The sequence below is a fragment of the Capra hircus genome, chromosome 18 (assembly GCF_001704415.2).
Source record: "Capra hircus breed San Clemente chromosome 18, ASM170441v1, whole genome shotgun sequence".
In the NCBI taxonomy this organism is placed as follows: Eukaryota; Metazoa; Chordata; class Mammalia; order Artiodactyla; family Bovidae; genus Capra; species Capra hircus.
The window spans coordinates 37363433-37388755 of record NC_030825.1 but is presented as its reverse complement, the minus strand read 5'-3'; the positions used below and the strand labels follow the sequence as shown (position 1 = coordinate 37388755).

Here is a 25323-nt window from a genome sequence, read left to right as displayed (position 1 = left end):
AAAGAATGACACAAAGTTCAGGAATAGATATTTTAATATGAAGCTTCTCTCTCCATGTTTTGAATGAGCTTACCTACCATTTGCCTGACCTGGGATTGTACAATCAAATAAAAGAAGTTTGACAATGGTGTAACAAAATTCTTTAATAAAATTTGTAAAAAAACAAATAAGAATAATTTTTGCAGCTTGAATTGCTTTCCTTTTCCACTCCCAAAGAAAATACAAAATTGTCTGCACCCATACACATATTACACTCAAAACTATAGTGACATTCTCTATGTAGAACTACATTAGAGTTTAAATTGCTGAAAAATCAAGACAGTTCTAAGAAGTGGTTGGAAGATGTTCCTTTTCTTCTAAAAACAGTTGATAGGTAGGGAAGTAATTTAGATTAAATTCTTGTCTATGGTTGTCAAAATTTTCTTAAAAGATGCATTTCAACTAAAAGAAGATCCAAATTAATGTACTCCCTACCCTCACCTTCCTTTGCTAACACCCTTTCAGTGAGTGTTTTCTTCCTCTGCAAAGGAAAAACTAATTGGATTTGAAAAATATTCTCAAGTTTCATAGCTGAAATTTGGGGCAAATGTGTCCAGACCAGCTAGCATTTTCTATAAATACCAGCAAAAGCAGGCTCGGGGATTCTGTGCTTTGGGTCCAAGGATCCTGGCAAATACATGTTGAGATTCCTCTAGTTCAGAATTTCCAGGGGGTGGAGGTAGAGCCACTTCAACTGTCTTCAGCCTCAGTTGGCTCAATTGCCAGGCTTAGTGACAATTGCCCCTGCCATCTCCAAGCCCATTTTTCACATTTGCCCTCTGCTGTGCCCTCTTGCCAGCTTCTGTCTTTGGCTACAGCACTTTAGGCACTATTCTAAGTCCTGGAATATATCACTCTTTCGTTTTAGAGATAAATAAACATTAGAAGTCTAGTAGTGGGATTTCCCTGGTGGTCCAGTGGTTAAGAATCCTCGATTCCCCTGTTAAGGGACGCAGGTCTGACCCCTAGTCAGGGAACTAAGATTCCCCATGTCCTGCAGTGCGGTCAAACAAAAAAAGAGTTCAGTGGCGCCTGAAACTCACCACCTTTTCTGGCCCTACGTCCCTATTTAGAACCAAAGTACCTTGTAATGACATTCACGTGACCAACATCCTTACTCAGAACAAGTTAACTGGATAGATGCCCATCACAATTACGTACTCAGAAGATAAAAATGAAAAGCCGTTAAGCCGTTAAGGTCTGAAGAGTACACAATACCCACTCAGTACATGGCCAGCCTAAGACATAATCCTCTTTCCCTAAAAGAGCCCAGTAATGTCTGCATCAGAGAAATGTAATAGAATTCAGAAGGAGTAAGAGCAGATGTCAGAACACAGGACATCAGTGCGGTGACAGGAGGGACAGAAGCACACAATTTATATATATATATATACATATATATATATATATACACACACACACACACACACAATAGGGAAACTGACCCCTCCCCTTCCTTTGAAAAATGAGACAAAGCCCTTAAGGGAATCTGCAAGTTTCTAGCAGAACCTTCTGAGACTAAAACTATTATTTTGAAGTATTAAAATTTAGGGGTATTTTGGACATCATCACCATGTCAAAAGTGATGAAAGGAAAAAGATTACTCAAGGAATAAGTCTAAATCGTTCTAGTACACAGATTAGATCTATAAAGTGGAAATCAGGACTATGCTATCACTGATCAGTCTCTTCTCCAGAAACGTATCCCGAGTGAAGGGAGCTGGCGAATAACCAGGAGTATGTTTCCCACATTTTCCATCACACGAGTATAGGGACCCATCTCTCTTCCCATCGGTCCTGAGTCCCTTAGTCATCCTCGCCGCCTCCGTACATGTCCGCCAGCTTCTTGAAGCGATTGCCCCATTCATTCAGGTAGTCATAGTCCTGGTCTTGGTCTGACTCTGAGGAGTTCAGGGAGCTCAGACTAGCAGCTTCGGAACCACTTCCTTCATAATCAAACACCAGCAGAGAGTCATAGGGTGGGGCAGTGGGGTCACTATCAGCTGCCTTCAGGTTCTAAAGAAGGAAGACAATAGGATCTTTTATTGAGAGGAATTGTATACCTGTCATCTTAAGCAAAATACCTTCTTTTGGTGAATAAAGCAAAATGCACACAACACACAACAATGTAACCATCCTGCAGAACTCCAGGGGCAATGAATACCAACAAAGTAAATTTAATACAGACTGGAACAGAAGATGGTCATTACACATTTCTAATGAAAGGGGAAAGTCTGTAGCAGAATGTTTAAAGTGGTAAATTATATGTAGGCAGGAGAGATGAGCGCCAGCCAATCCAAATGGACAGAGACTAAAAACCGTCATACCAGGATAGTCTTGTGTGCTTGCTAAGTCGCTTCAGTCGTGTCTGACTCTTTGCGACCCACTGGGCTCCTCTGTTCATGAGATTCTCTGTCCATAGGATTTGCATTCTTTTCTTTATATACATTTTCATAATTTATATTTTTAAAATAACAAACATTTTACTTTTGTAATTAAGAAACAGCTACAAGCACAAATAAACATAATTGGAGGAAAAGACCTGATCCAGATATGTCTAAAGGGATGATTTAAACTGGACATTCCTGTTCCCAGTTTTCTCTAAGACCCAGTGCTAGAATGGATCTGGCTTGGTCCTGTCCAATACAGCTGTGCTTTTAGAGTCCCAGGTGATGACAACTTCCCTAGAAATCTAAAAGCCATGAAGACTCACTGAAGGCCAGTGGACCGTCAGACCAGCCCTGAAAATCATTCCAATGACCAAGAAAGTAATCAGGTAACATAGTTTAAGGAAACAGGTCCCCCTGGACTATTATTTTCCCCGGTTCTTTGCTTAATCCCACTATTTCTTCCTCATCCTCCCTGAAGCTAATTAACTTAAAAGTCCTGAACAATAACCTATAGGATGAATTTCTTTCTTGCCTAACAGTTTGCTAGAAAGATTTTGGTCTTCTGCTGTGCTTTTCCTACTTCTTGAATGGAAAACAGGCCCAAGGCCTGGAAGCGTGGCAGCCATCTTGTGATCATGAGGCAACAAGCATGAGGCATGAGAACAAGGATCTACATGCATAGATCATGCAGCAGAAAGATGGAAAAAGCTGATGCTCCAGCCTGGACTACTTCCCTCAGTCTCCTATTTGCACAAGGTATCATATCTATTTAAGGTTCTGGTATTTATAGCTGAATGCATTTCTGACGTATACAGAATGGAAGCTATTTTTCTGGCCCTCGAGTAGCCTTGCAATTACACATTTAATATTACATCCCAGTGCAATGCAGGGAAAGAGACCCATTAGTGAAACCAAACTGAATCTACTTTGAATCTCTTTTTCCTTCCTAATTCTATTAAATCCTTTCAAACAAGTCTCAATTTTTCAGTGTAGACTTTGCAAATTCCCAAAGACTAATTCAAAGTGCTATTATATTAGTTCTGAAATTTAGATGAGGCACAAAAAAAAAAAAGGGTGGGAAGAGGGGAGGTAGCTCAGGGATTGTGCAAGATGAAAACACGGTAAAGGAAAGAACCTAAAGACTTTTTCTCACTTTTGACGCAGTTGCTTCTCTCCAAATTTACAGATAAGGTTATTGCGCTTTGACTTTTGACTGTGCTTACTTACTTCATCAATAAAGTTTCCAATTTCATCAGGATTGGCAGGGCGGGGTCGGTACTGGGGCACACTCATGAGGGTTGGTGCCACGTCATTGCGAGTCACTTCAGGACGAGCATCCAGGCCCCTATGTAACTGGCTCAAGTCAAAGTCCTTTAGAGAAAAAGGTAAAAACAGGGTAAAGAGTAAAATAGAAACAGTCATAAACACAGAGTCATATATGGTTTACATATTATAGTACTGGATGAGGCCTTAAATGTCAGCTGTATGATGTCTACAACCATGTACCAATGTAATCTGAAATGGCAGTTAGTTATTTGTTTGTTTTTTTCCTGAAATGATAGTTCTCAACCTATGAGTTTCCAAAACAGCATTGGAAGGAAATTTAACATAAAAGCCTTGTGAGGATCACTTGTGGGAAGAGATGGAGATTGTTTTAAGAACTTTCCAAAGGGTATGATTATTAGATTATTATTCAACAAATATTCACTCCTTTCCCACCGTATCCTCTGTGAAAAGAACAGGAATCCATTTATGTGGGGCTTTATCCTTTGACTTGCTTTGACCAATGGGACATTAAAACATGTGACAGAGGCAAAGGCTTTAAGTGTACTTTGCTGGGACAAAGAAGGCAGGAATTACATGGAACTTATCTGACAGCAGGAACAAAATAACTGTTAACAATGTTTATTAATGCTGATGGTTAATGACAACATCAATTTTCTTGGGTAAGGTCTTTAAAAATACACAAAGTGACGCGGAACTATTTTACATGTCTGCCTTCTCCTAATCATTGCTTCCTCCAAATAAAGAGACTGCCATTAAGCTTTGTCCCATGGTTTTCAACACCCACCTGGTCTTCTTCCCCACCTCCTTCTTCATCATAGTAATACACATTGTCCCGGGTGTCGTCTTCTGGGGGCAGTAAGGGCTCTTTGACCACCCTTCTCCTCCGAACAAGTAGTAGAAGCAGCAGAATAAGGACTGGAGTAGGGAAGAGAGAGATGAGAGCCACAAATCAGCAAGGCTGTAAGCAGCAGCCGGTACAGACTTGATAGACAGCTGTTAGGCAACTTACATGTCTTCAGGGCCCTGAAGTTAATATATGCAGCACAACACAGTAGACAAGTACATGTGACCTCAAGTGTGGTCTTTAATTGGACCTTAAACCCATCAGTCATTTCTCAAAATCTGGGGCAAAGTACTCCAGGAGCAGAAATGGTCCAGATAAAGGCCTTGCAGCAGGAGCAAATTGGTGTGATTAAGGAAAGGCCAGGTCAGCAGAGAGACCTCGTGCAGACCTCTGGAGGGACTGTGGCTTTGATTCTGAGTGAGTTAGAGCCATTGATGGTTTGTGACCACGACTGTGTCAGCCTCAAGGTTACTGATACGTACATATTATTCTTATTCAGTTATGGGGGGGGGGGGGCACAGACTATAAAATCACATAGCACACAATGAAAAAACATAAAAAAATTTTTTAATTAAAAATAAATGACAGCAAAAAAATTACTTGGCATACGCTTTATCTTAAGATAAGCTTTAAAATCTATTAATTAATTTTCAAGGTTTTCATCTGATCTTGGGCTATATACAGTTAACATTGTAGAAGCAAAAGGCTGGAACACTCGCCGGCAGTACTTACTCAGAAAAGCAAGGACGCCTCCGAGGATCCCCAGGATGGCGGGAACTTGCAATCCTGCTTCGGCAAAGGGCGTGGCCTTCCTGCAGTTGCTGACGATCCCATCACAGTCACACACGTGCACATCAAGTGTAGTCACCTGGTCTTTGTTCTGGTTGTCTATGAGCTTGAGATTGATTTTGTGGTCACCCAACTCTAAGGTTTTCTTTGGCTTCAAAATCAGAGACTCACGTTCTGGAGGAAGCAACAAAAGTGAGGGGATTGGAAGAGAAAAAGTTCATTCCAGACTACAATGATTAAGGAACTAGAGACAGTCCAAAACCAAGTGAAAATGACAGCTATTTGAGCTGCAGCTTAATGGGCAGCATGTCACAGACTCAGATGCTGATGATTTGGTTCAATGTCACAAATGCAGAAGGGACCAGGAAACATTACCTTAAAAGGGGTGACAGTGGATACTGAGAAGCGAAGTTCAGAAGGGCGAGGGAGAAGGGAAGCAGAGGGTCAGAGTAAAGTTTCCAAAATAAGAAAGACTCTGGTGCCCACCTTGGTCATTGTACTCAATGGTCCAGTTGACACTCGCCCCATGTGTCAGTTCTGCTGTGAAGGGGGAGGTGTTCGGGGGGAGATCAGGATCCATGATGTTGATGATGTGAGGCTCGGGATTCCTCTGGCAGAAGTCCATGGCCCGGGGTTCTGGTACGGGGCCATTGTCATTCACATCATCGAGGAACAGGAGCAGGGTGCCTGTCCCAGTGGCAGGTGGAGATCCTGGTACAGAGGAAATGTCACAGCTCAGGATGATCAGTGAATCCCTACTGCCTCCCATCAGACCGAATCCAAATCTTGTCCTGGCTCTTCAGGGCTACAGCACCCAACCCCAAGCTGCCCTCCAGAGCCGCCCCTCCTGCCGGTCCCCGGCCACCCTCAACTCCTGGATGGGCAGACCTCTGACTTGCTATTCCTCACTTTGATAACAGTTACTCAAGTTATTCCTCACACCAAGGACTCCCTCTGTCTTCATACATAACTTTATTCATCCATTAAATTTATCCTCTCTATGCCAGGGTGGGAGGTGTGTAGGGAAGGGAAAGAATGAGATGAGCTTGGGATTAGCGGAGGCAAACTATTACATACAGGATGGGTACACAACAAGGTCCTACGGTATAGCGCAGGGAGCTGTGTTCAGTATCCTATGGTGAATCATAATGGAAAAGAATATGAAAAAGAACATATATGTATATAACTAAGTCACTCTGCTGTACAGAAAAAATTAATACATTATAAGTTAACTATACTTCAATGAAACTTGAGAAATATATATTTTAAACCACTCTAAAAATTCCTCATCACAGGACTTCCTCAGGTGGAGCAGTGGCAAAGAAGCTGTGCTCCCAATGCAGGGTTCATGGGTTCAATCCCCGGTCAGGGAACTAGATCCCACATGCCACAATTAAAAACCTGCATGCCACAAGGAAGATTGAAGAGCCTACATGTGGAAACCAAGACCTGACGCAGCCAAATAAATAAATTAAAGAAAAAAAAATCCTCATGGCCCCCTACTCATTCACTGTCTCTGAACTTCTAAGGCTTTTAGGGTCATTATCACAGAGTTGAACCTTTTAAAATCACTGCAAATCAATTTTCAAACAAAATTTGGAGATCTGTACATATTTCTGTTTGTATTTCTTTCACATCCTGACATAGCACTTGGTAATACAAAAGGAAGGTCCTAAAAAAAAAAAAAAGGAAGGTCCTCAAGGAATCATAGGGGAAAAAAGCCCAGAGGAATATATCTCAAATCCATAAATATTTATACCTGGGTGGCTGTAGTGATTTTTTTTAACCTCTTAAAAAATTGTGAATTAAAGAAATTTATCATTTTAACCATTTTAAAAATGTACAGTTCAATAATGTTGGTATAATCACATGCTGTGAAACAGCTCTCCATAACTTTATCTCACAAAACTGAATTCTGTACCCACTAAACAATTTCTTATTTCCCCTTCCAGGTCCTGGGAACCACCATTCTACTTTGTTTCTATGAATCTGACCACATTAAAATCTCATCTAAGTGGAATCACACAGTATTTGTCATTTTGTGACTGGTTTATTTCACTAAGCACAATGTCCATGGGGGAGAGAGAGGGAAAGGGACTTAACCAGAGGAATTAGCCGTTCTCTTTAACAGTGATTCCGCTTCTGAATATCTATCTGAGGGAAACACTTGCCCCCAGAGGCATGTACAAGGATGTTTACTATCATTCACAGAAATAATGGAGAACTGGAAACAATCCTGGGGTTTTTTAATGTGCAAACGGTTAAATTATGCTATATCCATGTAGGACTTCCCTGGTAGCTCAGCTGGTAAAGAATCATCCGCGTAACATTTTACTGAAAAGAGGCAGATCTATAATGTGCCAAGATAGATCTCTGTGTCTTCAGCGCATATGTTCAAGAGAAAAAAAATTAAACACACATATGATAATGGGGTGTTTTTGTAATAAAAACAAAAATAGGCTATAAATCAGACAGCAGTTTTATAATAAACCATATTTCCATATGTATATAAATGTATTTGAATACACAGAGTCTGGAAGGAGCCACGCTTCACTAATGGTGATGATAATACAAATAAATGGCAGTCCTTACAGAGCATAGAATAGGTTAGCAGGCACTCTTCCAAACACTTCTACGTAAATTTAAGCTAGATAGGGTATTATCATTTTGTCAGATAAAAGAGGTAAGAGACATAAAAATTAGGTAATAAGTTCAAGTTCACACAGGTATTAAGCTTTGGTCCTAGGATCTAAGCCCAGGCCGTCTGGCTCCCATGGGGTCACAGAGCGAGTGGTAAAAAGGAACTTCTGCTTGACCTAAATTCTGTGCACTTTGGACAATTCTTTTGAGAATGCTTTAAGAATGAAAGAAAAAGAAAGAACTCATGCCTCCAAAAGGACAGGGGCAAGGAGGTAAGCTATTTAGGAGCGGGAGACGGCAAACACTCGATGGTAAGGGCGTCCTCACCATTGTCAGTGGCTATGATGAGGGCCGTGTACGTGCTGTTCTTCACATGCTCGACATCCTCTCTGTCCAACTCAGCCCGAGTGGAAATGGCACCCGTTTCCGGATTAATCTCCAGCCAGTTGGCAGCGTCCCTCCAAATCCGATACCTGGAAAGACACAAGCTCTGATTTAGAACAGGAACAGCGAACAGCAGATAGCTGAAGAAGGTGAAGGTTCCTCGTTGTTGATATATACTTTGCTTCCCTATTTCATTTAAAAAAAAAAAAAATCACATCTATAGGAATTCTACCAGAAAGGTTTGAGGACCATCCACGTACCCTTCACCCAGATTCACCCATTGCCAGTATTTTGCTGTATACATAAGTGGATGCCCATATAGACATAAACTCGTTTGGCTAAACCATTTGCGAACAAGTTGCAGACACCATATTCCTTTACTGATGAATACCTCAGTTTGTTTTCTCCTAATAACAGAGGCATTCTCTTATATAACTATAATTTGATTTTCAATTTCAGGAAACATCACTTCATACATGGTACATATTCAAACTGTCAGCTTCCTCAGAACTGTCCTTCACAGCATCCCCACTCACCCCTGCCCAATTCAGAATCTAATCCAGGACCGGACACAGCATTTAAATGTCAGATTTCTTTCTTTTCTTTATAAACAGTTTGCAGCCATGTTTTTCGTTTTATTTTTAATTTATTTACTTCGCTGCTCCAGGTCTTAGTTGCGGCACTCGGGATCTTTCGTTGCAGTGTGTGGACTCTCTAGTCGTGGTGTGCAGGCTCATTAGTTGTGGTACTTGGGCTTAGCTGCTCTGCATGTGCCAAGCAGGATCTTAGTTCCCCAACCAGGAACTGAACCCATGTTTCCTGCATTGCAAGGCTGATTCTTAACCACTGGACCACCAAGGAAGTCCCAGACATCAGATTTCTTTAGTTTCTCTCAGCCCAGCTCCCAGAGGGTACAATAGTTCTCAACTTGTCACAATATGGCACCTAGCATCCCTGCCATGAGCATTTGGAGATCTGTGTTGACACAGTGACCTGGAGATGTGTTGCACTATTGGCATTTAATGGGAAGTACCAGGGAGGATAAAGTTCCTTCTGGTCTTACACAGTCAAAAATAAATAAATAAATAAATAAAAATGCCAAGAAGATCTTGTTAAGCAGCATCTTATTAGGAATACCAGAATCAGAAGAAACATAAGCATGAAAAACAGATACACTGCCCAGTTACCTATCGAGGTCATGGAAAGGCCCAGAAAGGGAAATAAAGAAACTGAAGGAGGAAAGGGTCCTGGATAATCGTGGACTTATCCTCAGGACCTAAAAGTGCACAGCAATGAACTACATATACAGAGCGGTCTTTATTCCAGGGGTAAGGGTCTCTGCAAACATTATTAAGACTTGGTCCTTTAACTTACCCCAAATAGATGCTTTGAACATCTGTTTCGCTACCACAAACTAAAATATTAACATAGCCTGGAAAACATAGAATCCAAGGCTTTACTTCCAAAACAAAAATCCTATAGTATCATGTCACTAACACACCTAGCAAAAATAATAAGTACTTAATAACGTCTAGTCAAGGCTATGGTTTTCCCTGTGGTCATGTATGGATGTGAGAGTTGGACTGTGAAGAAGGCTGAGTGCCGAAGAATTGATGCTTTTGAACTGTGGTATTGGGAAAGACTCTTGAGAGTCCCTTGGACTGCAAGGAGATCCAACCAGTCCATTCTGAAGGAGATCAGCCCTGGGATTTCCTTGGAAGGAATGATGCTAAAGCTGAAACTCCAGTACTTTGGACACCTCATGCGAAGAGTTGACTCATTGGAAAAGACTCTGATGCTGGGAGGGATTGGGGGCAGGAGGAGAAAAGGACGACAGGATAAGATGGCTGGATGGCATCACTGACTCAACGGATGTGAGTCTGAGTGAACTCTGGGAGTTGGTGATGGACAGGGAGGCCTGGCATGCTGCGATTCATGGGGTCACAAAGAGTCGGACACGACTGATCGACTGAACTGAACTGAATAATGTCTATTCTATATGCAAGTTTCTCTATTTGCCTCAAGGCTGCTTTTTATAGTTGGATTGTTTAAATCTGTTTTCGAGCAGTCTACACATTACAGTTGGTTGATTTGTCTCTTAATTAATCTCCTTAATCTATGGAAGACTAAGACCCTCACCTTTTTGACATTATTTGTTGAAGAAACCCAGTCATTGGACATAGAGCTCCCATGTTCTGTATTTGACTGACTGCTTCCTTGTGGCATTTAACTTGTTCATTCTCTGCATTGCATCTAAATCAGATCCTAAGGCTCGATTAGATTCTGTTTCAGCCTTTCTTGTCTCTCTCAAATATTTCTCACATTAAGTGGCATGTCGTATTGGGCTGTCCCTGCTTTTTCAGTAGATGTTGAAATCTATCAGGAGGTTTGGATGATCCCAGCTGAGTTCCTCCATTAAAAACTTCTCATTATCCTTAATCCCATTGCTTCTAGCAGCTGTGAGGATCACGATCTGAAACCTTTACCTGGTCCATCCTGTACCGAGCACACACACAGTTTAAAGGTATTTATGAGTCATTCCAATCAGGGTGCCAGGATAACCATGTCCCAGGATAACCTCAAAAGTTGAGGTTGCACTTAAACTCTTTTTGTTCCATTTACATATAATAAGTTACAGGCAATGATACTAGAATACAAACACCCCTCCCCTAAACATGAATATGCTCAGTTAATCACTAAGCCTGACTCTACTCTGGATTTGCATAACTTTTTCTTAGTAATTCAGAGCATTCGACAGTCTCCTCTAAAGTAAATATTAACTGACAGGAATCTCTCTCTGAGAAGAGGAAGTGGGCATACTGACCAAGGTCTTTGTTATCCCTGGAAACGTGCCGTTCCTAACAAGACCCAGACGTGCCATGCTTGGATTTGTGCTTATAGTCCTCCCTTGGTGCTTCCACCATTGTTACACTGGAGCACCCAGCATGCAATCAGACCCAGCCCTCAAAAGAAGAACGTTCTTTTTCAGACATGGCCACAAGGGCATTGTTGTAGGTTGATTCGTCTATGTGTTTTCAGCATCTGCGGCTGTGATTTACATTACAGGGGTATCTTCCAAGTTAGAGGAAAAAAAGAAACAGTAAGCTACTTTCAACACAATGCCATGTATATAAATTAAAACCACATTCCTTTTATACTTTGTGAGAGAAGCACAGTAAATCTACAATGGCTGACTATGGAGGAAATGGAAAAGGTGTGGGAAATGGGGGCAAAAGGCGGAAAAAAAAAAAGCCAGGGACTTCCTTGGTGGTTCAGTGGTTAAGAATCTGCCTTCCAATGCAAGTGACACAGTGCGATCCCTGGTTGGGAAACTAAGATCCCACACGCTGTGGAGCAACTAAGTCCATGCATCCCAACTAGAGAAGCCCAGACAACACAGTGAAAGATTCCACGTATGATGTGTACGTGTGACTGAGTCCCTCCACTGTTCACCTGAAACTATCACAACATTGTTAATCAGCTATTCAGTGCAGTTCAGTCGCTCAGTTGTGTCCAACTCTTTGAGTGTGTCCCATGGATCACAGCACGCCAGGCCTCCCTATCCATCACCATCTCCCAGAGGTCACTCAGACTCATGTCCATTGAGTCAGTGATGCCATCCAGCCATCTCATCCTCTGTCATCCCCTTCTCCTCCTGCCCTCAATCCCTCCCAGCATCAGAGTCTTTTCCAATGAGTCAACTCTTCACATGAGGTGGCCAGAGTACTGGAGTTTCAGTTTTAGCATCATTCCTTCCAAAGAAATCCTAGGACTAATCTCCTTTAGAATGGACTGGTTGGATCTCCTTGCAGTCCAAGGGACTCTCGAGAGTCTTCTCCAACACCACAGTTCAAAAGCATCAATTCTTCGGCGCTCAGCTTTCTTCACAGTTCAACTCTCACATCCATACATGACTACTGGAAAAACCATAGCCTTGACTAGATAGACTTTTGTTGGCAAAGTAATGTCTCTGCTTTTCAACATGCTATCTAGGTTGGTCATAACTTTCCTTCCAAGTAGTAAGCGTTTTTTAATTTATTGACTGCAATCACCATCTGCAATGATTTTGGAGCCCCCCAAAATAAAGTCTGACACTGTTTCCACTGTTTCCCCATCTATTTCCCATGAAGTGATGGGACCAGATGGCATGATCTTCGTTTTCTGAATGTTGAGCTTTAAGCCAACTTTTTCACTCTCCTCTTTCACTTTCATCAAGAGGCTTTTTAGTTCCTCTTCACTTTCTGCCATAAGGGTGGTGTCATCTGCATATCTGAGGTTATTGAGATTTCTCCCGGCAATCTTGATTCCAGCTTGTGCTTCTTCCAGCCCAGCGTTTCTCATGATGTACTCTACATATAAGTTAAATAAGCAGGGTGACAATACACAGCCTTGACATACTCCTTTTCCTATTTGGAACCAGTCTGTTGTTCCATGTCCACTTCTAACTGTCACCTCTTGATCTACGTATAGGTTTCTCAAGAGGCAGGTCAGGTGGTCTGGTATTCCATCTCTTTCAGAATTTTCCAGTTTATTGTGATCCACACAGTCAAAGGGTTTGGCATAGTCAATAAAGCAGAAATACATGTTTTTCTGGAACACTCTTGCTTTTTCCATGATCCAGCAGATATTAGCAATTTGATCTCTGGTTCCTCTGCCTTTTCTAAAACCAGCTAGAACATCTGGAAGTTCACAGTTCACGTATTGCTGTTAATCAGCTATACCCCAATACAAAATAAAAAGTTAAAAAAAAAAAAAAGATTCCACATGTGCAACAAAGATCCTGTGTGTTGCGACTAAGACCTGATGCAGCCAAATAAATATTCAATAAATAAGCAAGTAAGTCAAACAAGATGAAGGTCTTACACAGACCAACGATGATAAAATGTCACAAACAAAATAGTTTATACACATACATACGCACACAGTTAGTTGCTCCAAATCTATGGAAAGCCTCTCACACTTACATGATCTTCTGTTCCATAAATGTGTCTGGCTCCCGGGCGGTATAGGATGTGATCTCCAGGCCCACGCCAAAGTCCTCGGGCACTTCCACTTTCTTTTGAGGAGGCACAAAGATGGGGGCTTCATTCACATCGATCACATCCACAGTGACGGTGGCTGTGGAAGTGGGGAGAGTGACTTCAAAGGGGGCCACGTTCGTCACTGCCACGTACAGGATGTACTGCTGCTTGGCCTCAAAATCCAAGCCCTAAAGAACAGAAAAACCAAGTTTAAAAAAATACATTCTATCTTAAAAAAAAACACATTAAATCCTTTTTGGTTAGCAATATTATCAGTGGTTCTGAAATCTGGCTGTAGTAAGAATTAACTTGAGGGACTTCCCTGCTGATTCAGTGGCAGAGGCTCTGAGCTCCCATTGCAGGGAGCCTGGGTTCAATCCCTGATTAGGGAATGAGATCCTACATGGCACAGCTAAGACCCAGCACAGCCAAATAAACAAAAAAATTTTTATAAAGGAAAATAATTAACTTGAGAACTTATTTTTTTGGCCATGCAGCTTGTGGGATATTAGTTCCCCCATCAGGGACTGAACCTGGGGCCTTGGCAGTGACAGCACAGAATCCTAAGCACTGGACTGCCAAGAAATTCCCTTGAGAACTTTTAAAGAAAACCAATGCCTGGGTCCTAACCCGAGAGCCAGTGAACAGGAATCTCTGAGGCTGGGGTCTGAACTCTGGTATTTTTAAAAAGCTCCCAATGACTAATATGCAACTGATTCACGGTGAGGTCCCCAGGAAGAGAATAAAGATGAACTACATGAAATCTGAAATGGGAAGCCTCTGTTAAACATAGCCCACCAAGTCATTTATTAATCCAAGACTAGGTAGAATGTTCACATCCTATGCTGACAAGCTGTTTGTGTGGCAGCAGAAAGACAGACAACCCTGCCTGGCCATGTCTTTAAACCCAGTAAGTTTAATGGCAAAAACATCAAGTTCAGAATCAGCAGTGAGCTCAAATTCTGGCCAGGACATTTCCTAGCTGTGTGATTTAAGCAATTTAACCTCAGGGTCTGTTTCCACATATAAACATGTAGGAAAAGAAACTATCTCACAGAGGCACTGTAAGGAATAAACTGGAACTTTTATGAAGGACCTTGCACATGAAAGGAACTCAAATTACTACCTTCTTTCTTTTTTTTGACAGAATAACATGAGAAAACCTTGACATCAAATGTTAGTGGGAGGAAAGACTACATACTAAGTGATTCAGAAATGAAGCACCTCCTCACTTGCTCAAGGGGAGGTCAAACCTCTGGGGCTCATCTTGGGATTTGTTAACTTTCTGACTAACTTCAAGAAGGAAATCACTCAGCTTCTTAGGGTTTGAGTTTCCTAGACGTTTTCCACAGGCATATCTGTCCCACTTCTAAAGTCATCTGGCAAAATAGTAGTAACCATAAACCATTTTTCTTCTCATCAGCAAAACAGTTGTGGGAGATGGGCAAATGTTTCAGAGAAAGAGTGTGTTAAAAGAGACGGATATGTATGGCTAAGTCTCTTTGCTGTTCACCTGAAGCCGGCTATACCCCAATACAAAATAAACAGCTTTAAAAAAAAATGTATTTTTAAAAATGGTATTTCCTGGTAGTCCAGTGAGTCCTAGGCTCTCACTGCCAAGGGCCCAGGTTCAATCCCCAATCAGGGAACTAAAATCCCACAAGTCATGAGGTGTGGGGGAAAAAAAAAAAAAAACAGCAAAAACATTTAGGGTGCTACATAGGAGCTTCCTGACTTCCCACATGAATCTGAAGAGTCACTACAAACCCCAAATGGTCCACTGGCAACTGGGAGAGCCATCTACCCCCACTCCACCCAGGCCACACCAGGCTATACTGGAGAAGGCATCAGGGACAAGGGTCATTGGCTGGGTGGTCAATTTCTGTATCTTGCAGGAACCATACAAACCTTAGCTGTTTTCAGAGTGCCTTCATTGGTAACTGGGTCTGTGATGACGATAAATTGCTTCTCGTTATCATTTAATACTGTGTAAACAGCCTCCCATGCCGGGGTGTTGGGAACGTCGGCATCGGTCACTGTGAGTGTGGTGATGGCCACGTTAGCCTCGTTCTCAGGCACTGACCCCATGTACTGAGGAGCAAAGGAGAAGATGGGTCACTTAGGATGTACTCAGTCAGACCCAGCAGTGGAGCCAGGACTCAGGGGTCTAAAGGAGCCCTTTCTTGAGCCCAAACTTTGAGAAGAGTCTGGGAGAAGTGCCCACTCTACCAGCACGATCCTTATTTCCTGTCAGTGGAGCAGCCAGCACTTAGGTGCCCTATGGGTACCTGAAAGACCCAAGGCCCTGCCCGTCCACACCCCTCAGCACACTCTGGCCCAGTTGCTGACACTGTCGTTTATCCCCTACTCCCCTCTGCTCCCATCGCTCTCAGTGGTACCAGTAATTTTCATAAAAGTCTTGTCATTATAACCTCCTGCCCTTTGATAACATCCCACTGCACTTAGGATACATCCTGAAATTCTAAATTTATTTCACAAGGTTCTGGAGGAGGCAGTTTCATTTGGCTCACTACACTACTTTTCAGTTCTTGCTATGCAGCAAGCCTTCTCTTGATTCGGAGCATCAGACCGTCTGTCCGAAGCTTCTCTTGAACTCATAAAGCCTAGGCTAGAGTGGCAGACACTGCTGTCTACTGAAGATCCATTTTCCTCTTCTTCTCTAACATTAATACATGATTGATGGCAGCAACATGCCCAGATAAAATACTGTATTTCCAGTGTTCCTTTGCAGACAGCAGTAGCTAATGAGAGATAAATGAAATTTATGGGATGGGTCTTCGCAGAAATAATAAAACTTGGCTTAGCATCAAAGTCGTAGGTACCTCTCAACTTTGCCTTCTTTCTGAACAAACCACAGACATAGCTGGAGCTCCATGTGCCATCTTGGGCCACAAAGTGACACTGGGGATAGAATCCATGCACCAAGGATGGAGGGAGACTGGATAAAGGAGGCTTGGTTTCTATTGACAGAGTGGACTATGTACCTCTGAGTCTTTTAAAGTGTAGAAAAAGGCAACCCTATTTGTTTAAACCGTTAATAGTCAAATCCCTGTTATTAACCATTAAGCTGATTTCTAAGGAACACAACAAGGTTTCAGGTTCTCAGTACCTTCTTCTTGACTGAATTTACTAAAATTACACACAATTATTAGTTGTCTAATGTCTCCCTAGCTAGACTCTAAGCTCCATGAGAACAGAATGATGGTCTGCTGTGTTTGTGATAATATGCCCAGTGTCTAAGACAGTGCCTGGTATAAACCCAGAGGATATTTATTCAATAGATAAAACCTGGTAAGATCTGCTACTAAGATGCCCAATATGAGGACATGGATTCAGGAGGTGCATTTTGCAACTTCAGAAACCTAGGCCAACAGGTATCAGGCTGAGGATGACAGACAACTGGCACCTCAACCCGCTTGTTCTTTAGCTTGAAGTTGAATGGTCTGGGAAAAGTTACCTAAGGGTTCACCCCTGAGATACTGGGAAACAACCAAGGACCTTTCTTTGGAGACTGTCTAAGAAGGGGCAGGGTTACCGTGGTTGGGTCGAATCTGGGAGCATTATCATTGGCATCCAGGACTGTGATCACGGCCGTTGCAGTTGTGCTCAAGCCTTCGCCATTAAGGTCTGCTGCTTGGACCATCAGGGTGTATGTGGGAAAACTCTGCAGAGATCAAACACAGCCGAGTCAGGACCCACAGCTACATCAGATCCCACCCAGCTCCCAGCAGAGAAACAGATTACTTTTTCATCTGCTTAAATGCCAATAACTCCACCTGCCTGCCTGGCCTCAAATCTCTAGACAAACTCTGAGATGCAAAGTTCAGACCATCACCATGCTAAATGGTGACCAGCCTTGGCAGAGTTTTGCATCATCCAGGAAATGGAGTTAACGTGTATTTGCCCTCCACACCCTCTGGATCCTCCTGACCCCTGACCTCACGGTCCAGCCCGGTGGTGAGCACACTGATGACGCCTGTTTCCTTGTTGATGGTGAACATTTTGTTGTGCGGCAGCATGGGCTCTTGGGCTAGGATTTTGTAACCGATGGCAGCATTGTGGGTGTTCACGTCATCATCTATATCTGTGGCCGTGACCTGCATCACAGAGGTTCCTGGAAGCAAAGAAGATTCGTTTCCAAAATTCTGACCGAAGTGCTAGTGGAGGAAGAAAGCATTCTACCAAATGAATGAATGGTGTTCCCAGAACCGACCTGGTTCAACTGAAACATTTTTGCTCTGTCTCATACACTAAATTAATAGTGCATGAGAGGAAAAACCCCAGAAATTGCACAATTCGCTTCTTAGCCATATTTCCACCTGAGAGAATGGTCATCTGAGATCACTGCCTTCAAGGTGGAAGGAAATATTGATAACGTTCGTGACAAATAACTCTTTAAGAATCAATAGGAAAAAGAAAGAAAAAAAAAAAAAAAGAATCAATAGGCAGGGAATTCTCTAGTTGTCCAGTGGTTAGGACTCTGTGCTCTCACTGCCAAGGGCCTAGGTTGAATCTCTGGTTGGGGAAGCAAAAGTCCCAAAACCGAACAGTGGGGTGGGGAGGGGTGGCAGAGGGTGGGGAGAAGGAGAGAACCAATAGATGAAAGACAAAAAGCCCAAGAGAAAAAAAAAGGGCAAAAGACTTGAACATTTAAGTTGTAAAGAAACCCAAATGGTTGGCAAACATATGATGCTTCTTTATTCCATTAATAATCGTAGAAATGCCATTTTACATTACACTGAGATATAATCATATACTCAACAGACTGGCCAAAAAGAAGTCTTACAATTCCATGAGGTATATTGCTGGTAGGAGTATAAATTGGTTCAACCACCTTAGAAAACTGTTTGTCGCCATGTAGAAAAGTAAGCAAAACTAACAAGATGTTACCCAGCGTTAAGTACACACATCAGAAGATGAATGAAAGTAAGGGAATGATTATCACAAAAGTCAGAGTGGAAGTTGCTCAGTTATGTCCGACTCTTTGTGACCCCATGGACTGTACAGTCTATGGACTTCTCCAGGCCAGAATACTAGAGTGGGTAGCCTTTCCCTTCTCCAAGGGATCTCCCAAAATAGGTCTCCCGCGTTGCAGGCGGATTCTTTACCAGCTGAGTCACAAGGGAAGCCCATAAAGGTCAGGGTAGTGGCTGCCTTTAGGGGACAGAGAGAAAAATGTGATCAGGAAGGGACTGTACAGGGGCCGTAAACTCTTAACAAGATCTGTTAACTTTTCTTGGCTGTGCAGCATGGGGAATCTTTAGTTCCCCAACCAAGGTTTGAACTCACACTCCCTGCATTGGAAGTGTGGAGTCTAAACCACTGGACCACCAGGGAACTCCCCAAGGATCTATTTCTTAATCAGGGAAGGCTATTCTTAAACTGCTCTGTATTTGTTTATTTATTTAGCTGCCCCAAGTCTTAGCTGTGGCATGTGGGATCTCTGGAGTATGGAGTCTTAGCCACTGGACCACCAGGGAAGTCCAAATTGCTCCTTCCTTAAACTGCGCTTGAACATTTTCTACATGTTTCTGTCAGGAGGATATTTTACACACACACACTATCTTCCAAAGAAGTTCTGCGCCTATGAAAGGCCTGACCCCAAATGCCAGCCCCAACATTTGGGGAAGGGGGGCGGTCCAAAGAATCTAAATTGTCTTGGTGGGTGTTGAGCTCCTCGTGGCTGGACACACCTGGAAGAGCGCCTTCCAGGACAGACCCCTTGAAGACCTCCTGGGTGAACTGGGGCTTGTTGTCATTCTGGTCGGTCACTGTGATCACGATCTCCATAGGCTCTTCAATGGCTTGTCCATTGGAAGACACGGCATGAGAGAAGAGCTGCAAGAGCCAAGTGAGGGTTACTCGGGAAGAGGACATGGGAGAAGGGGTCCGACCAGAGCAGCGTGGGCTCCACTGGGCCCCACTCCCTTCCACTCAAGTAAGGACTCTCCAGCACAGAGCTTATCCCACACACATGCTGCTGCTTCAGTGAGGTCATGGCACTGGTTAAGACTACAACATGGGAAGACGCATGGGCTGGAGAACACACCCACCAGGTCAAAGGCCCCATTGCCCACATGGGGGCTGAGGACCAGGGCTAGGAGATAAAGGTGGAAACCTGAGACTCTCTGACTTACTCCAAGCAGGGTCAGATCTACTCTGGACACTTGATAGACTCAAGTTTCCCCAAGACCTTTCTGCATTTGGCATCAAGGCATTACCTCCCAACTTCCCTGAGCTCACACTGCTCTCAAGGCCCAGAAATGATTTTTGTTCTCCAACATCATCACCATCCTCTGCCTTTGTGTCATCATTGTTGTTTAGTAGCTAAGTTGTGTCTGACTCTTTGCAACCCCATGGACTGTAGTCTGCCAGGTTCCTCTATCCATGGGATTTCCCAGACAAGAATACTGGAGTGGGTTGTCATTTCCGCCACCAGGGGATCTTCCTGACCCAGAGACTGAACCTATGTCTCCTACACTGGCCGGCGGATTCTTTACCACTGAGCCAGCAAGGAAGCCTGTCTGCCTTTATGTCAGGGACTTTTAATCCCAAGAATAGGTTGACATCTTGGGTCTAAGATCATGTCTGATACCTCGAGACTCTCTCCAACTTTATTCCTAACAAAAACAGCCCCTAGTTTTTCCCAGGTTCTCCTGTCATTTCACCTTATTGACAGGTCTAGACGAGTCAAGCTCTTCAAACGTCCAGAGCATCTGATCTACGATCAACATGAATTGACCAAAATATTTTGGAAACATGTAACCCCATCGTTAACAAGCTTCTAAGAGACACTCACAATGTACTTGGCAATGTGTTCTCTATCCAGAGGCTGTGTCACTTTTAACCATCCTGTTTCTCTTTCAATAATAAAAACACCGACAGGGGGTGTGTCAGCTCCTTGGCCAGTGATGCTGTAGAAAACTTGGGTTTCTTTCTCCTTGTTAGATTTGATCTGGAGACAAAGCAGAGAGAGATGAATGAGCAAGAAAGGATCCTGACACTGGTTGTTTCCCCTTTCTCTCCTAGGTCCTTCTCAGCCAAATTCCCTCCCAGAGAAATAGGGAACTTCCTTCTGTACCTGGACCAGTGACTTAGGAAACGGGCCTTTCTCATTTTCTGGGCAGCTGATGGGAGGAATGACCCAGTCTCTCTTCTGTCTCCGGAGACCATGGTGGGAGCCAGGAAATGTGAGCACTTCCGTCTGGGTTCCAGAGAGAGAGTCCTAAAAGGAAAGAAGGGGAGGAACAAAACGGGATCATTTAGGCGAGATGATACAGGCTGAACAGTTCAAACTATCCAAGAAGAATCTCCAGGCTTCTGAGAGGACGACATGGTTTCCATTTAGTAAAAAAGAAACAGCCAAAACAAAACCCAGTGAACCCTTTACCATATCACCAAGCTGGTTTCCTCTTTGGATCTTTCTTGGTGTCCGGAGTTCAGGCAGTCATGCACCCAAGATTTCCAGGTTTGAGGGTTTGATGTGATTTTACGAACTATATCACGTCCACATCTCACACCCGCGTTGTTTTGGGGTTGTTTTTTGTTTTTTGGCTGCATAGCATGCAGGATCTTAGTTCCCTGACCAGGAATTAAACCCTCACCCTCTGCAGTGGAAGCACAGAGTCTTAACCTCTGGACCACTGGAGAAGTCCCAACACTTGTCATTTTTAAAGGACATTCTGCCCCCAAATGACTTAATATCAGAGCTTATGCAACAATTTGATATCCCAGTGTTTTAAATTTTTTCTCTTATATTTTTCCTAGGGATATAGGTCTCCGAAGTGGAGTTAGCCTACAGATTAAGTTTTAGGAACTGATGCTAATCTGTGATCAATACTAATCCCTTAATCTCACTGTGTTATTCTATTGGTTTGGTTGCCATTTGCTCTAACAGAAGTTGTTGGGATGGGAACCAAAAACGCCCTTTGAGACTCATATTGAACGGTTTTCATGTGCGATAAAGATAGCTTTATGCACACACAGCGAAATGAGATAGCTGAAGATGGAAGGAAAGATCTTCCGAATTGTTTAAGTGTTAAAGTGATGGCGGTAATACAGCAAAGGTTCCAGAGGACAATTCCATCTGCCATCTCCCACACTGTCACTGATGCCTCTCTATGACGTGTGTGTCAAACCTTATTTCTTACCTTTAAAAATATGATTCAAAATGCACAGGACAGACATGAAACATGACCAGTGCAGCAAAAAAAAAAAGAAGAATAGTGCTTGAAACAGTAAGTGCTCGACAAATGCTAACAAAGATGATGGTTGGACTGGTTAGAAAACAGAGGTATAGTTTTAATGAAATGGAATTTGAGGTATGACCTCAACACAGGAACAAATATTAAACTGATTCTCGATACTGTATCTTAAGCCAAAAATGACCACCTTGCACAGCCATGGTGAACAAACCAACCTTGATGTATGAATGCAAATTCATTTGCCATAATGAAGAGGAAGGCAAAGAGCATACTTTGATGACATCAAGATTACAGAACATTTCCAGAGAATGATAATAAATAATGATGAACACTATGCTGGCAAAACATAACATTAATATCTTTATGTGTGAAATTATTGTTTTTTTTAAAAAAAAGATATTTATTCATTTATTTAGCTGTGTCATGCAGCTTGCAGGATCTTAGTTCCATGACCAAGGATTGAACCTGGGATCTTGCCAACCCAGAATCCTAACGACTAGGCCACCAGGGAACTCCCATCATGTGTGAAGTTAAAGGGAATCATGCTTAAGCATAAACAAACTGAACATAGGATCCATCCCTCAGGAAAAAAGGATACCAGACCAGAAAACTTATCCAACCTAAGAGAAAGAACTGGAAAGTTAGATCTATTTATAGTCTTCCCCCAGCTTTCTTGAGGTATAACTGACAAAATAAAAAATTGTTTCTATTTAAGGTATACCATGTGATGTTTTGATATAAATATATAGGATCTATTCTTATATGAATGAAAAGAGAGGTAAGATTATCACCCCTTCCAATGTAGGGTCACCCGGCATCACAGGAGTGCTTTGAACTAGAGACAAACCAAAGTCAACCTCAAACCAGTTGTGGCAGACTTGCCACCTTACCATCCAGGCTTCCCTGGTGGCTCAGATGGTAAAGAATCCACCTGCAATGTGGGGGACCTGGGTTCGATGCCTGGGTTGGGAAGATCCCCTGGAGAAGGTAATGGCTACCCACTCCAGTATTCTTGCCTGAAGAATTCCATGGACAGAGGAGTCTGGCAGTTTACAGTCCATAGGGTCACAAAAAGTCAGACACAACTGAGAGATTTTCACTTTCACTCAATATCCGTTCTTTTTTAAACACAAAAATTTCTTTCCCTATCTTTCTCCCACGCTTTCTCTTGAGATTATATATACAATCCAACAATGTACCCAAGTAAACGACATTTCCTGCACTACATCTGTTGCTAGGTGTGACCACGAAGCCAAGTTCTGACTAACGAGGTGTAAGAGGAAATACTGCTTCAAAATGCCACAAAGCCTTCTTTAAAACGTGCACAACTAAGTGATACATTTTGGGGCTTCATCCCGTTCAACTTCCTACTGTCCAGAGGAAAGATGTGATGACTGGAGCTCCAGCAGCCATCTTGGACCATACGGTATCATTGAGGACAGAAGCCATATATGTGCTAAGGTTGACAGAATAAAAAAGAAAGAAAGAACCTAGCCTCCTGACGACTGCAAGAGTCTCAATAATGGTCACAAGTTACAACTGAATTGCCTAAACTTGAAAGGCAAATACCGTTTCACATAAACCACTGCAATGTGTGCTTTTCTATAATATGTATTTGAACCTAATCATGAAGGCAGATGGCAATGGTGGAGAAGTAAAGTTGAAAGACCAACTTCGTTTCCATCTTTGGCTCACAAGAGGCCTCCATGCACCACTATCTAGCAAGAACTTACCAGATAGGACCAACATGAATGATGGCATCAGTTGGAGACTTGAGTCAGGAAGCTATGTTACTTCATTTCTACTAAGTTCCCCATTTTTCTGGCCTGTCCAATTACACCAGAGAGGAAAAAAAAAAAAGATCTCCCAGGAGTATTAAATTCCTAGAATCTCAGCAGTCTTCAGGGAGAAAAACTAGAGCCAGCCTGAATGACCTTGGCACTTACAACACTTCTACACTCCCAGGATACAACTACAATAGCCCCCTAGAGAGACGTTCAATAGGAAGCGCCATGGGAGCAGTTTAGAAACTGGCAAAGGCATCTGGCTTTGGGTAACAATTTCAGAAACATTCTTGCCAAGAACCTGGGCAGACTTATATCCTTTTCTCTGTGGCCAATCCACCTCACTCTGGGCTCCTGGTATGTGCCAGACCCAAGGGCCAGGCATTGCAAATTCAGTGGGGAAGGAGCTCGTGGAGATTGCAATCCAATCAAGCCAAAGATTCATAGTGATTCCTCCCCTTCTTTGCCAAGACCCTCCCCACTAGAGACATGAAGAGCAAAATGACCAGAAAACTGACTTTGTGTAAATTCTTCCTCCAGGTAGAGAATGAGCAGACAAGTTAAAAATGACTGACTACTTGATATATGCCTTCCATAGTTTCAGCATCTTACAAGTATTAATTTATATAGTCAGTATCATCTCCGTTTTACAGATAAATTCAAGCACAGACAGATTAAATAACTCCCCCATGGCACTTCCCGGTGGTCCAGTGACTAAGACTCTGTGTTCCCAATGCAGGGGGCCCAGGTCAGGGAACTAGATCCCACATGCTGCAACTAAAAGTTCGCATGCTGCATACAACTAAACATCTCAAGTGCCACAGTTAAGACCTGGCACAGTCAATAAGTAAATAATTAAAAAGAAGTAACTCCCTAGCGGAAGGGCTGGTACTCAATCCCAGACAGAATCCATGCCCTTACCCTTATTCTACACTATCTGCAGAAATAAGGTAGTGTATCTTGCCATCAGCCTAGCAACAACAACAACAGCAAGGATTAGTTCAGTTGGAATGCAGCTATTTTGCATCCCATCCCTCTACCCCCAGGGGGCATTGGCAGCGTCTGGAGGCAATTTTGATTGTCACAGCTGGCAGTGTTACTAGTTTCTAGCAGTTAAGACCAGGGATGCTGCTAAACCTCACAGAGTGCAGAGGACATCCCCATAATCCCCATAGAAATTATCCAGCTCCAAATGTAAATTAAGCAGCAGACTAAAATAATAGCGAACTTCCAAGAAACACTCCGACTTACATGATGACGGTGGTGGTGATGGTGGTGCGCTGATACCGTCAGTGTCACTTTGGTGGAGAGCTTCCTGTGGGTGGAGTCCCAGGCATGGACAAGAAAACTTAGCTCTGGACGATGAAGGTGTACAGGCCGTTTGACTGTAACCAGGCCATCTGTGTGCACTTTGAATCGGGTGTCGTCAGAAACATAGACTGTCCTTGGTAGGCCAGCACATCCTTCAAAACTCACTGCAGGGCATAAATGACAGTGATTAGAAACCTGGGGAGATGAAACAGCATTCCTTTTCTAGAGACTGAACTTCATTCACCCACTAAAAGTCTAACTCACACAAAACAGGCACAAGGAAAACAAACCAGAGTCTGGTGACAAACGGCAAAGATGACAAAGTAGCAGGTGCCATCTTCACAAGCCCAGGGCAATTTAACTCTGGTGACTCTTTTCTCATCCACTTGGAGACTGAGAATGATAACCTGCCTAGAAAGTAGCTTCTCCTTTTCGGTAACAAAAAAGGGCCTCTCCTTCAGATGACTCCTGATTATGTGAAAAATAACTGAGACAGAATACCTATTGAGTCCAAAAGTTAGAGACTGAGGTACAGTGAGATACTATGGATTAACGACATTTAAATAAAGTGTAGGGACTTCCCTGGCAGTCCAGTGGTTAAACAATCTGA

At 42.8% G+C, this 25323-nt stretch overlaps 1 protein-coding gene across 1 annotated transcript in view; it reads right to left on the bottom strand.

Moving 5' to 3' along the window:
* Positions 17–25323, bottom strand: part of CDH1 (cadherin 1) — a 72122-nt gene continuing 46815 nt past the window's right edge. The window contains exons 3-16 of the mRNA XM_005692180.3: positions 24654–24877; positions 20496–20639; positions 20214–20369; positions 19108–19252; positions 17353–17528; positions 16950–17078; positions 15302–15484; positions 13337–13581; positions 8316–8461; positions 5835–6059; positions 5292–5522; positions 4500–4630; positions 3656–3799; positions 17–2054 (exon numbers count right to left, since the gene is read on the bottom strand). Coding sequence (XP_005692237.1) covers positions 1845–2054; positions 3656–3799; positions 4500–4630; positions 5292–5522; positions 5835–6059; positions 8316–8461; positions 13337–13581; positions 15302–15484; positions 16950–17078; positions 17353–17528; positions 19108–19252; positions 20214–20369; positions 20496–20639; positions 24654–24877 — 2489 coding nt within the window. The 3' untranslated portion in view covers positions 17–1844. The remainder of the gene's footprint in view (positions 2055–3655; positions 3800–4499; positions 4631–5291; positions 5523–5834; positions 6060–8315; positions 8462–13336; positions 13582–15301; positions 15485–16949; positions 17079–17352; positions 17529–19107; positions 19253–20213; positions 20370–20495; positions 20640–24653; positions 24878–25323) is intronic.